Source organism: Neovison vison, chromosome 1 (genome assembly GCF_020171115.1).
Source record: "Neovison vison isolate M4711 chromosome 1, ASM_NN_V1, whole genome shotgun sequence".
Classification (NCBI taxonomy): domain Eukaryota; kingdom Metazoa; phylum Chordata; class Mammalia; order Carnivora; family Mustelidae; genus Neogale; species Neogale vison.
In genome coordinates, this window is record NC_058091.1 from 216,662,289 (window position 1) to 216,675,139 (window position 12,851).

At 43.9% G+C, this 12,851-nt stretch overlaps 1 protein-coding gene across 3 annotated transcripts in view; it reads right to left on the bottom strand.

Annotated features, from left to right (window-relative positions):
* Window positions 1-8,308: 8,308 nt before the first annotated feature.
* ARHGEF28 (Rho guanine nucleotide exchange factor 28) overlaps window positions 8,309-12,851 on the bottom strand; it is a 319,328-nt gene continuing 314,785 nt past the window's right edge. For all 3 annotated transcript variants that reach the window (XM_044267188.1, XM_044267215.1, XM_044267197.1), the window contains one exon: window positions 8,309-9,472. In XM_044267188.1, the coding sequence (XP_044123123.1) occupies window positions 9,309-9,472 (164 nt within the window). In that variant the 3' untranslated portion in view covers window positions 8,309-9,308. The remainder of the gene's footprint in view (window positions 9,473-12,851) is intronic.

The following is a 12,851-nucleotide window of genomic DNA, read 5'->3' on the forward strand; positions in this document are numbered from 1 at the left end:
GTATATGCTGGGGAGAAGAAAAAACATAAAAGAATTTTATTTTTAATGGTGATTTTCTTTTTTTTCCCAAGTTTTTATTTAAATTCTAGTAAGTTAATATCTGTAGTAAAACTACTTTCATGTGTAGAATACAGTGATTCATTACTTACATACAACACCCAGTGCTCATCATAGCAAGTGCCCTTCTTAATACCCGTCACCATTCAGCCCATCCCCCACTCACATCCCTCCATCAATCCCCAGTTTGTTCTCTGTTATGAAGAGTCTCTTATAGTTTGCCTCCCTCTCTCTCTCTCTTTTTTTCCCCTTCCCATATGGTCATCTGTTTTGTTTCTTAAAAGATGATTTTTCTTATCAATAGCCACAAAGAAACAAACTACAGTCGATTCAAAAAGCAAACACAAATCCTTTCTATTTCTGTAACTTCAGTAAGAGCTTTCTTCTATGAGATGAATGGAGACAATCACTAGATCAGAGGAAAGATGAAAAATATAACAAACTTCACAATCAAGTTTAAGGGTGAGTGAACTACAGGCCACAGCTGGAGAGGACAATGTAGAAGAGAAATTGCAAACTTGAGTTTTTCTCTAGAATAATGATAAATTCACACTGATCTAGTTTGTCCCTGTTTCCCTATCTCCATAGATTGCAGTACCCCACAAGAATAAGACGTCTGACCTTTGCCAAGATGTACCAGGGCTGCCAGCAGGCTCCATCTCTTTAAAGGAAAGAAAGAAACCACCCCATTCAGTGACGGCACCAAGATAAAATCAGTGGCATGGCAATACTGGGCAAAAGTTAGGTCAGGTGACAGTTTTGTCTTTCTCTCTGTGTCTCTCCCTGCCACAGAGGCCATGCAGTTTCCCACTGTCTCATTCCATTCTGCCTTACCTCCATGGTCTGGGGGTATGAAGAGGTTGAGTTTGAAACACTAGGACACTGCCCCCCAGGAAACAAAGTACTTCTGTGATCCTTTCTGCTTCCCTATTTTCAGACAACACTGCTTCCACAGCTGGGAGACAAAAAAGAAAGAAAGAAAGAAAAGAAAAGAAGAAAAGGAAAGAAAAACCAAGCTTTAAAAGCTACCAACACTGGTCAAACTGTTGCCAATACAGCAGGAAAATCTTAGCGCAATTTTAAAGCATTATCTCCTTTCTGCAGAGCAGAAGGAGGCAACATGGGGACATGACTTACTGGGGATTCACTAAGCAGGATTCACATGGAACCTAATTTGCTGAACTTGAACCTAAACCTAATAGTAATATCTTTCAAGAGAAAAGAGAAATACAGTGTTTTAAAAATCAACAGATTTCAAGCTAAAACAAATATCCTCCAAATTGAACCTGAACTAGATTGATGTTTCATTAACTTTCTCATCTTGAAGGCATTCCCTTGGCAATTTCTCCATGGCACTGGCAGCCAGTCTCTTTATTGGCTGCCAGTTCACAGATGACAATACCCCTGATGGGTTGGACAACTAATACAGTTCCAGTCTGCAAACTTGGCTTCCCTGCTAGGTAACTTAAAAAACATTTATACAGTCCAGTTTGATTTTTGAGTGTGCAGACAATGGGTTATTTGAACCCACTGTGCCACAGACCTGTTTTTATATATTCCTATGCCTCTTATAAATCAGATGCAAAAAGGAATAATGGATGCACTGCCTAGCCATTTCAAGCAATTATTCTGTCCTGCATGGGTGGGGGAAAAGACAGAGTAGTGTCAGCAGAGTTATCAGCAGTTACTTTTTACTAGAAGGAATGTTACATGTCCAGTGCCAAGCACATCTATCTGTCTGACTGCCTTGTCTCTGATTGTCTCTATTTTTTTTTCCTTCTCTCTCCCGTACACATGTAGTCTTCTTAATTACTAGCAGAAAACAGTGCATTCTGCACACTTCACAACATCTGTTCAGGCCTTAATTAATCCAACTCTCACATGGTCTCCATAGCAACAATGCTTAACAGGCTCAGTCTCCACATTCAAAAATCTTCCTCTAAGTGAATGACTCAAAGTATGGTCCTTAGCAAAATAATGTTATGTTAATGCTGGTGTCAGATATAAAGAGAATTTTACACAGAGGGTGTTTACATGGTGAAAAGACCAAGTTCTGATATCACATTCAGTATCACCATAGTAAAATCAACCACCTCAAACCAGGAATACATGTTAAGAGTAATTTTTCCAAGGTATTGTCAAAAAAAAAAAAATCCCTTTATGGCATAAGAAATTCCTGTGCTATGGAAGATTAATGACTACAGTTATCTTGATGGAACATACAGTTATTGTTTGTAGGGCAGTCAGAAGAAGCAGAAGCGTTAAAAAGAAACTTACCAGGAGGTGTGCTTCCTGAGCTCCTGGCTTTACAGAGCTTAATTAAAAACCTACTGTCCTTCACTGGCACCTGCCAACTTCTTACCCAAAGTACAGCTTGCCAGCAGCACAGAGGTGGACTGAGGCTTTCCAAGGAGGCCATGAATGCTGCCAAGCGAAATGTCAAGCACATTTCTGAGAGTCTGTTTTAGCTCTGTGGCCTATACAGATGCTCTCCTTGATATTGACTCTATTTGTATTTCTATTTGAAGCTATTACGGGCAAGGTTGTAAAAATAAGCACTGACAACTACCCAGAAAACCTGCTCAGATATTATACATGGTGTTGGACGGCGGGTGGTGGTAGAGTGTAAGTAAAGAAACCAGGGAAGACTAAAGCCAGGTATTTATCCCCAAATGGCATTTAAGTCCATACCCACTTCTGTCATTAAATGCTTGACTTGGGCACTAAGAAGAAGTAAACCATTTCTCAGAGTTCTAGCCCTTTCCTTTCATGGCTTCCTTTGAAGCCATGGTTTGGCAAGCAACCCAAAGCCAGCAGAGAAAAGAACTTAGACAAACTCTTATGTAGGCAGAAATGTACTTTCATAGGCAAATCAGATCTCTTCTATGCTATAAAATGGATCGATCCTCTGAGCACCTGAACAAGGACAGGATCTCCCCAAACCTTCCCCAGTGACTGGAACTCTGTGGAACATGGGTACATAGGCCCTGGGGACAAATTACCTCCAGGCTGCCTAGGGATAGAGCCAAGGAGCTTGGAGTGGGTGGTGGAGGGACTCTAGTACCATGAATTAAAAAAGGGGGGGTCTTTGGAGGATGTGGGGGTGGGAGCTCTTCTAGGAATAAGGACCAGTTCTCTAACGTAACTATAGTAACTACTGAGATGAACAAAGAAAGTATAATCTTATTTTCTTACCAAAATTCATTCTTTGTCCTCATGTAATTGTCTGTATGAGACTCTTGGCTGCAGTATCCAAAACCTCTGACTTTCAGGCAAACAACTAGGATTCAACTAATGGCAATGTTGGCGTTTCTCAGCCATGCTTTTACAAAACTACCAAACCATGGTCCCCCTTCAAGTCACTTCACCCAAAACAATATTCAATCACCACCTCAAAATGATTGCTTTGAACTCACAAGCAAGAGGTCAAGAAATGGAATGGAAATGGGATCAGGGTTCTAGCTCAAGTTCTGTCACCTCTTTGAACTTAAATTTCCAAAGACTCTTGTTCATCCTCCCATCCCTTCTTCATTCAATAAACATCATGAAGCTCTTACTCTCAGTGTAGGCATCATAGCCGACTTTGATCCTGGATACCTCTAACAGCAAAGGAAAATGGGCTGTGGAAAAGTGAAATCACAGTTCCCCAGCTATTTTAGCTCCTCAGCATGCCCACGCTTACTGTCTTTGGACCCCGATCACCAGCATGTAACAACCACTGTCACGTTTAGAGTGGTTATTCTGTGGCATTTGGTTCACTGGCCTTACTAATTCACTTAGTTCACACAACAGGACTGCAAGGCATGATTATTATAATGACCCCCATTTCACAGATAAGCAAACTGAGCTCAGAATCAAGGCCACAGAACTGTACAACTCTAAGAGATTTCATTCACATTGGATTCCACAAGCACGAATCTCTATGGTACTCCCAGGCATTGTGCAACCCTGTGGTCCCAGCATAGGAGAGGTGGTGGTGATGTCAATAAGGAGAACCTAAACCTGATTGTTACATGCTTCTATGGCTTCTCTCACATTGGGCAGAGGGACATCCATGCTTGACAGGCAGTCAGGAAAGAACATGGTGAACTCATGGTGTCATTCTGGAATATTCCTTTCACGAACCATGAACCCCCTGTACTTGATTTAATTTTTTTTTCCTTTTCCATTCTCCACAAAGCCCTAAGTGGTAGATTAAGGTGAGGTGAGGTGCGGCACCATGAGAGCTGATTAAAAAAAAAAAAAAAAAAATCAAACCAGAGGGGCTTCCAAGATGTCCACTAGGAAAACCCTGAACATACCTGTTCCCATGGACACGGGTCCACAGCCACGCAGGCAACGATTCCTTCTGCCAAAAACCTGCAGACTAGCTGAGCAGCTGCTTCTCATGGCAAACTAGGAAAGCGCCACACTGATCCAGTCAGGAGAGGCTGAGAGGCGGTCTCGCCAAAATCCCCAATCCGCACGTGGCAGCACGCAAGTGGGAAAAAACGAAGCGCGGATGATCTCCCTGAGGAGGGAGGGGTTTGTACCCCACAACAGGTGCCCCAACTTTGGAGACCTGCACCGGAGAGAGGAGCTCCAAGAATGCCTGTCTTTGAAAACCTACAGGGCTCGGTGCCCCATGAGAGAAAGGCTGCAGTTAGTCGGCGCCCGCTCTTAAAGGGCTGCACGCGCACGCGCATGCGCAGGCGCCTGGAAGGCACGAGGAGGAAGACTTTCCCTCTGAGATTCATTGGCTTATCTTCCAGCACCGGCAGGGTGGGGCAGGGCGGGGTGCGGGTCTGGTGAGATCCTTCCAGGCATGCACGCGCTGGTGCTGGCACACTTTTGTTCGCGGCGCCATTTCGTCTTTCCTCAGAGCCTGCAGTCTTCTCCCCCAGTTGGCGGGAGCAAGGCCTAGGCACCCCCTCTCCTGCTCCACAGCATATGTATCTCCGCGAGGGGCGCTCTTGCACAAATCTGGTGCCCCCCAGGGTTTCACAGCTGCCACCCAGGGCACACCCCCTTGATCACCCATCTCGGGAGGCGAGGGCACTTACGTCCCTGGGTTCCACCGGAATGTAACATTCGGATACACTTCTTGACAGGCTGCCACCGCCTCAAAGCACCGCACGCACCAAAGGCTGAAACCTAGCAGTCTTTCGGAGAAAGGGGCCTGTTGGCTTGCTCCTCGGGCCTAAGGGCCAGGCCACAGATGGGACCTGGAGTGAGGTGCCTATATAGGTGTTCTCACAGAATTTAGGCCAGGGGATGCCATCTTGGCAATTTCCCTCTGCCTCCCTGCAGCTTGCAGGTACTTCCCAAAAAGGAGCTGAGACACTGGTTTCAAACCCTGATTTTTCCTACTATCACCTGGTCTAGTGGCCAACAGGACTATTTTGTTCTACAGGATTGTGGATATCTGACTACTTTAACAGCTGCTGTCTGAGTATCTGGCCTCCAGTCAGCCTGAATCTAGGTGCTGAGATCCCCCTTTGGGGAGCTGAAAGGCCTGTGCACACCTTAACTACTTTCCACATTGGGAGAGATGGCTGTTTCATCTAATTCATAGACATCAACTCAGAGAGCCCAGCAAAATGAGGAAACAGAGGAATATGTTTCAAATAAAAGAACAAGATAAAACCTCGGGGGGGGGCTTAATGAAACAGTTAAGAAAATACAGAACAGCCATGTGAGTCCCCCCCCAACCCTTCCCTCTAGTTAACTCTGCTTTGATTCATGCACATCAGTTTATCCCACAGAAGCATGGGAGGCATGCTTCTGGACCCCTCTGTCTCAATAAACATCTTCAAGTGGTCCTATGGTCCCCTTTACTCCTGGTTTCTTGTGGCTTGGGATCTAGTAGGTAGACATCCACTTGGGCAAAACCCAATTGTTCCTGTGGTAGAGGTGAGAGTAGAAGGGTGAGCCAATGACAAGGAGGCACATCCTCCATAACCTGGCTTTCCGCGGAATCCCATCAGTTAGCAAGGTGAGAGAGAGAAACTTCATGTTTCCTCACGACTTTTATAAGAGTGTTTGAAAGAGGGGAAGGCAGATGGATGTTCTCCCTTGGACAACTTAATCCGGAGGGGAGGAACTTTTTCTGCTGTACCTCCAAGCACATGATCTGGTGTCTTTCTCGGCTTTTATCTCGTGTCTCTGGACTTTTGCTTGGGTTGCCCTCCTTGCTCACACTATATGACCTCTCTGTGACCTGCTACCTATCCTTCAAGCCTCAGGCATCTTCTACTTTCGGACAACTCCACATATTCCTGGCCGGCCCCCAACATGCTTTACTTATGAACTCCCATAGCAACCTGTACTTCTCCCTATCTGTTGAGTTTGTTTTTCCAATAACTTGCAGGCTAATTCTTTTTTGTTTTGCTCCTAGCAGATTGTTTGGCCTTTAGCAGGCAGTCCACTGGCTACTGAGTAAATGCGCTGAATGAAGGTTTCGAGATGGAAGTGAGTCGAAAGCTGACCTTAGGAAACCTCAGTCCAGCCTTATAATTAGCCACCTGCAGGCATTCAACTTCTCTCTTCACGGTTTCTGGCCGTGCAGGCATGATCCACCTGAGGACTGGCACCAAGCTTAGCAATTATTAAAAGATTATTTAATGATTTAATAATAGCTAGCATATATTGACAACTATGCCCCAGGCTCAGTTTTAAGCATGTTTCAGAGATTAATCATTCATGTCTCACAGTTCAGTAAGGTAATCAGCCCTCTTCCGTAGGTGAAGACACGGAGACAGAGAGAAGTGAAGTGACACAACAAAGACACACAGCAAGCGGGAGATCTAGCTCTAAACACCAAGTTCTCTGCTGCTGAGCCTCTCACTGAAAAAGGCAGAGAAAGCTGAACACTAAGAACCTCAGGTTGGTTCTGAGTTTGAAAAGTAGTCCGAAGTCACGGGTAGGAATACACACTCCTTTTTACTCCTTTATCTGTCATCGCAAGATTAAGTCACACTCACCTTTTCCACCTTACATAACTCTACACGCCATCATAGCATACACACATGGCCACGACCGTCTCAGCACCCAGTGTTTTTGCCCTTCTCTGAATGAACAGGGCTCCAGTTGTGAGCGGACTGAAGAGAGGTGCAGTACCCCTGCAATGTGGCAGTCCTGATGGAGCTCAGGGTAGCCTGGGCCGGAAGGGAGGGGGCACAACAATCCTGAAGCCTGCAAAGGGCAGAGCAAAAGCGTTGCTGTTCTTTCCAGGACCCATCTCTAAAGGCAGGAGGAATGTTTCCCTGAAACTCTTCAGTTGGTGGGAAAAGTAGATCCTTTAGAGGAAACTTATTTATGATGTTGGGAAAATAGGGTGGTGTTCTCCTAGGACTGGTGAATTTCTGTTGGAGCCACAGAGTGAGACCCCTATTGAGATGTGAGCCCAGTGCACAGTGAGGACCAGGTGAAAAGGAAGAAGTTATCAAGAAAGCTTTTCAACTTAGCTTCAGGTAAAAAGCCATTATCTTAAATAAGACAGTTACCAAGAGAAACCTGTGACTGTAGGTAAGTCACAAGATGTTAAGGCTTCCCCAGGGTAGCTTCACGAAGACCCAAGGTTTGCAGGCCTTGAAAATCAACTGAGCACAAGTATTTTTAAAGAACTGTGTGAGGATTCTGAATACCTATTCATATTTTCACATATGGATATTTCTATATCCAATGTCAGGGGGAAAGGGAGGATATTTACAGTTATGAGAATAAGGATTTAGACTGAAATATTAGTATGCTCTTATTCAAGGGATACAGGGTTCTGGACTAAGCTTTGTTGGAGCTTTTCTCTTTAGATGCCTTTAGGAATGGAAGATGCATCTCATAATTTAGGAGTTCAGCTTGGAGGTGAAGTGATTGACTAAAATTTTAATAAGCTATATTCATTCTCAAATATTAGTCTCTTAATTTATTATGATTGTGACCAAAATGGCCAGAAGCAGCAGGACTCAGGAATACCCCCAACAAAGGCTCTTTTTAAAACTACAATTTGACTTGCTCTGGGAAAATAGAAAGTGGGGATTCAACTAGCCAAACAATGGAATCTGGGTGAAATTTCTTCCCTTCCTATCACAGCCCCATCCTGGTAAGTGTTGCAGTTCTGGGTGACCTTAGTACTCCTTGATCTTCACGTTTAGTAACGGTAGATAGTGTTTGTGTGTGAAATGTCTATTTTACTAGGGTCTTACACAGTGTTCAAATTTCAAAGTAAAATAGTGAGGTGAAAGATTTTTGACACAGACCAAAACATATACAATTATTTCTGAAGAACAAACTGAAAGCATTTCCTGGTTTATTTTCTTATAAGAGACCCATATTACTCTGAAGGTATGCGAGCTTTCCCTTGGGAGAAAGCACATACAATCAGCAAGCTTCACCCAGAAAATGGTTTTTGTCCTTAAAGAACTGCAGGGCAGAGGTCCTCTTAGCAAGTAGTAGTTGTTCTAGCTCCCTGCACCTGTGGAGACAGGGCCCCCTCTGGGAGACCAGGGCACTAATGAAGCCTCACTATTTACATCAAAATGGACTGATTGGGGCTCTGCCTCTGGGCTGTGGTGAAGGATGATGTTCAACTGTGGCTTGAAAACCAACCAGCATTAGGACCAAGAAATTGAGGCTGCAATGCACATGGCCCAGGTTCTGAGTCCAGATTGTGTCCGTAGCAGAGTAGTTGCCCAGTTGGAACAGGTGCCCAGACAAGACACATTGGTTGCATGGTGACAATAACAGATCACCCCCCGGGAGTGAGCCCTGTGGCTTCCCAAAGAGAAGCTAGCATGTAAAAAACGAGCCAAGAAAAGGCCCTTCCTACATCCTCCTCTGCCTTTTGGGGTCCTGATGCCACTCTCCCTAATTACCTGCTGTGGTTGAGAAAGTTTGCCCATCAAGATTATCACTCTTTCCATCCAGACTGCTTCCTCTAGATCTTAAAAAATGCATTCCAAAACCAGATGATCCAGTAGAAAATGTAATATGGAATTTTACTCTAGAGTCCTAACAACTTCGAAAATATTTCTGCTTATTCAAGTGAATTTCTCCTCTAGAACTCTGAAATTAGGTGTGATAAGGTAAGGATTATACAAACAGAACTGTGTGCAATAATTTAATTGGACTCATGCCCCAAAAAATGAACTTGCAGGAAATATTAAATATTACTCTTAAAGCAATTTGGACACAGCCACATGAACATCAGGAAAAGAAAAAAAAATCTCCACACAATGCCAGGGTTGGTTTTGTCTGGAAAAATTATGACAACACAATTAGAGGTAAACAATATTTTCTTCAGCTCCATCTCCAGTTTCCCCTTCTTGTCTGGTCAGTGTCTGTAGATTTAGCTTTGCTTCTGCCATAAACGTCTGCAGCTGAGAGCCAGGTGGATTGGAGTCATGGGGGGTTGGGAACTTGGTCTGAGAGTTGTCCAAATCTGCAAAAGACAGACAACTCAGGTCAGGAGAATCAGCTTGAGGCCTGCAAAGCTGGGGAAGCTAGGACTCAGAGCTCTCTCAAAACCTAGGAAATGCAGGGCCCTACGGTCAGCCACAGACATAACCATCGAGTCCAATGAGAAGGGAACAAAATGTAATTAAATCAAAGGATTGAATCAATAGATCATTAAGATGTGATTGGCTCTGTGTACAGATGTCTCCTATGGCTAAAAATAAACTTTACAAAATAATCCCAGTGAAGTGTCAAAAGGACTTATCACCATTTGTGGGCAGGTAAAACATTGCTACTGCTGAAAAAGGGGCCCACTGACTTTTAAAAACAGGTTCAAGGTCTTAGGAATAGAGTATACACTCTAGCTACGGGCAGTGAACTAAAGGCATCTGCATAGCACCTTAACTCAGAATATCTCAAAGTCAAGGATTGACCTCAAGAGTCATATGATAGAGCTGGGCTTGTACTGATGTGGGCAAGGGGCAGGGAGAATAGAGTTGAAGTCTTCACCATTATGCAAATCTCTTGAGACTATACAAATCACTTAGCAAGAATAGCCAGGTTCCTAGGGAAAACTGTTCCAATATCAACTATGGCTGGCTGCTGCTGCTGCTGCTGCTGCTGCTGCTGCTGCTGTTGCTGCTGCTGCTGCTGCTGCTGCTTCTTTTCTCTTACCTAGCAACAGCAGGGCATACTCTATTCTCCCTTTTTTCTGGTAAAACCCTATGATACATGGTTTAAGGGACAATGAAAGAGTTTCCTATTTGAAGAAAAGAAAGGTTCTTGCTGCAAACTATTTTCTTTTCCCTCCTTCTGTTGACCACCCTTCCTGAGGCTCAGCTCTATGGCAAAATTACAAACAACTGGCTTCAGTCAGAGCAAAAATCCAGGGGGGAAAGATGTATATGGCTAGAGCCCACCTGCTCCTTGGTCAGTCATTAATCAGAAGTCATTACAATCATTGCCACATTTTATCCAAGGACTCTATTATTTAGGTGAATACACATAACTGGTAGCATTCTAATGACAAAAACAAAAACAAAAACAAAAAAAACTTGTAACTTCTGTATTTAGCTATTACAGAAGGCAGGAATCAAGGCCTGGCAGGAATGAGGAGTAAAATGTCCTCACATGGCTCCATCTTCAGGCATGTGATGCCCTTTGCTACATCTTCTTTCATCACTTCTCCCAGTAAGAGGCAGGGCCACTGGGAGAAGGACAGCCAGAGCACAGAAAGCAAACACGAGTAAACTGGCGGAGCTGACTTGTGCCTCTGAAGCGGACCAGGGCCCCAGGGGGAGGAGAGGGCAGGAGGAGGTAAGGCTGTACCCCACAGTTCTGCCCACAGCTCCAAATGCCAGTGGGGCACAAAGAATAAAATTTATTCACCTTTGGGTGACTTGATTTTATTAACCCTGATTCCAAATCCTAGGAACTCACTAACTACTGAAAATATAACTACTTCACAAGGATGCTTCTAACTACCCCCTTGTGCCCAGAAAATGAGCATTCTCTGCTTTTCTGGGCACAAGAACAATTCTGGGCCTTTTACTGTCCTCACTCTTTAAGCCTCAAAATGTTGTAACCCACATTTTACAGCTTGGGAAACTGAGGCCCAGGCTACTTCAGTTCTTTGCCCAACACCATGCAACTAAGATCTAATCTAGATTTGAACTCGGAGGTCACTGTCATTTGCTCAGCTAATCACAATTTTCACGATTCCCATTTCTCATGGTCATGAAAAGGGCTTGACCATCTTGGCTAAATTAAGAGACCTTGAATGTTTAATACTTTATCCTCCCTAAGTACTACATTTTGAAGAGTCACTTAGCAAAAACAAAATTAAGAAAGACATCCTGGGGCACCTGGGTGGCTCAGTGGGTTAAGCCGCTGCCTTCGGCTCAGGTCATGATCTCAGGGTCCTGGGATCGAGTCCCGCATCGGGCTCTCTGCTCAGCGGGGAGCCTGCTTCCTCCTCTCTCTCTCTGCCTGCCTCTCTGCCTACTTGTGATCTCTCTCTGTCGAATAAATAAATAAAATCTTTAAAAAAGAAAGAAAGAAATAAAGAAAGACATCCTAAGCTCCTAAAAACAGGCAGGCACAACAATTATTATAAAATTTGCAAGCCTCCCGTATTTAATCAGGTAAATATGAACCACCACCCCCAGCAATGATTTCTCTCTGAGGGCAAGACAGATGAACCTAAAATGCCCTCTGTGATATTTTATCATATTTGGAGACAAAGTATGCCTGTCTGTGGTCACAACAGACGTTCATGCTTTCAATTGCTTTCCCCAGCCATTGAATGAATAAAGCCATTTAACCTCTAACAACAAATATTCTGTTTCTGTACTTGTGTTTAGTATTACACAACCCAAAACACACACACTCACAGCTCAAAACTTCCATAGCAGAGGCTGGAAGATTGGAGCACAGTTCATGTAAGCCATTCCAGTGCTGCCTACTAGCCAACAGAAGGTCCAGCCAGGCTACAAAAAATACCACATGGAGAATGAACAACCATCCATTGAATGAGGTGGTTGAGAGGTGATTGGTGACAAATGTGGCCATGCCAGGCACAGTGGAAGCCCTTAATCCATGTACATTTACTTCCTCTGTGGGTGTGAAAGATGTAGTAGAGAACCCAAAATAATAGTGAGTCTGGATCAGGCAAGTCATCTTAATGGTTTCAAGGGAAGGCATGCTCAAAAAGAGCCAAAGAACCGAGTGTATATCAGAATTATCTCTTTTTTTTTAAAGATTTTTTAAGATTTTATTTATTTGACACAGAAAGAGAGCACAAACGGGGAGCAGCAGACAGAGGGAGGAGAAAAGGCTCCCTGCTGAGCAGACAGTCCAATGTGGGTCTTGATCCCAGGACCCTGAGATCATGACCTGTGCTGAAGGCAGACAGTTAACCAACTGAGCCACCCAGGCACCCCAGAATTCTTTTTATCTCAAGTTAAGCTGTAGGTTCTAGTTCAGGAAGATACAACAAAGAATAAATGGGGTGTGTGTGGGGGGGTTAATCTCCTGTGCATAGGGGAGTACAGAGATTTAATGAAAACTTTTTCAGATAAGAATAAAAATACAGAAGAACATCTCTAGGTGAGAAACAGCTTTCTGGACCCTAAAGTGACAGACTCGTGTTGCTATCCCAGATGGATGAATGGAGGTTGTTGTGGCTGTTTATCACCTGAAGGGGAACTCAATTTTCTTCTCTGTGTTCTTCCTTAGTTTCCATCTTAACTATTTAGGCAAGGCCAGACAATCTTCTTTGAAATTAGAAGCTGTTCCATGACTTCTGATTTTATTACTCCATTTCAACCCTGAAAGAACTCCAGCACAGCAACTGTATACTTCTC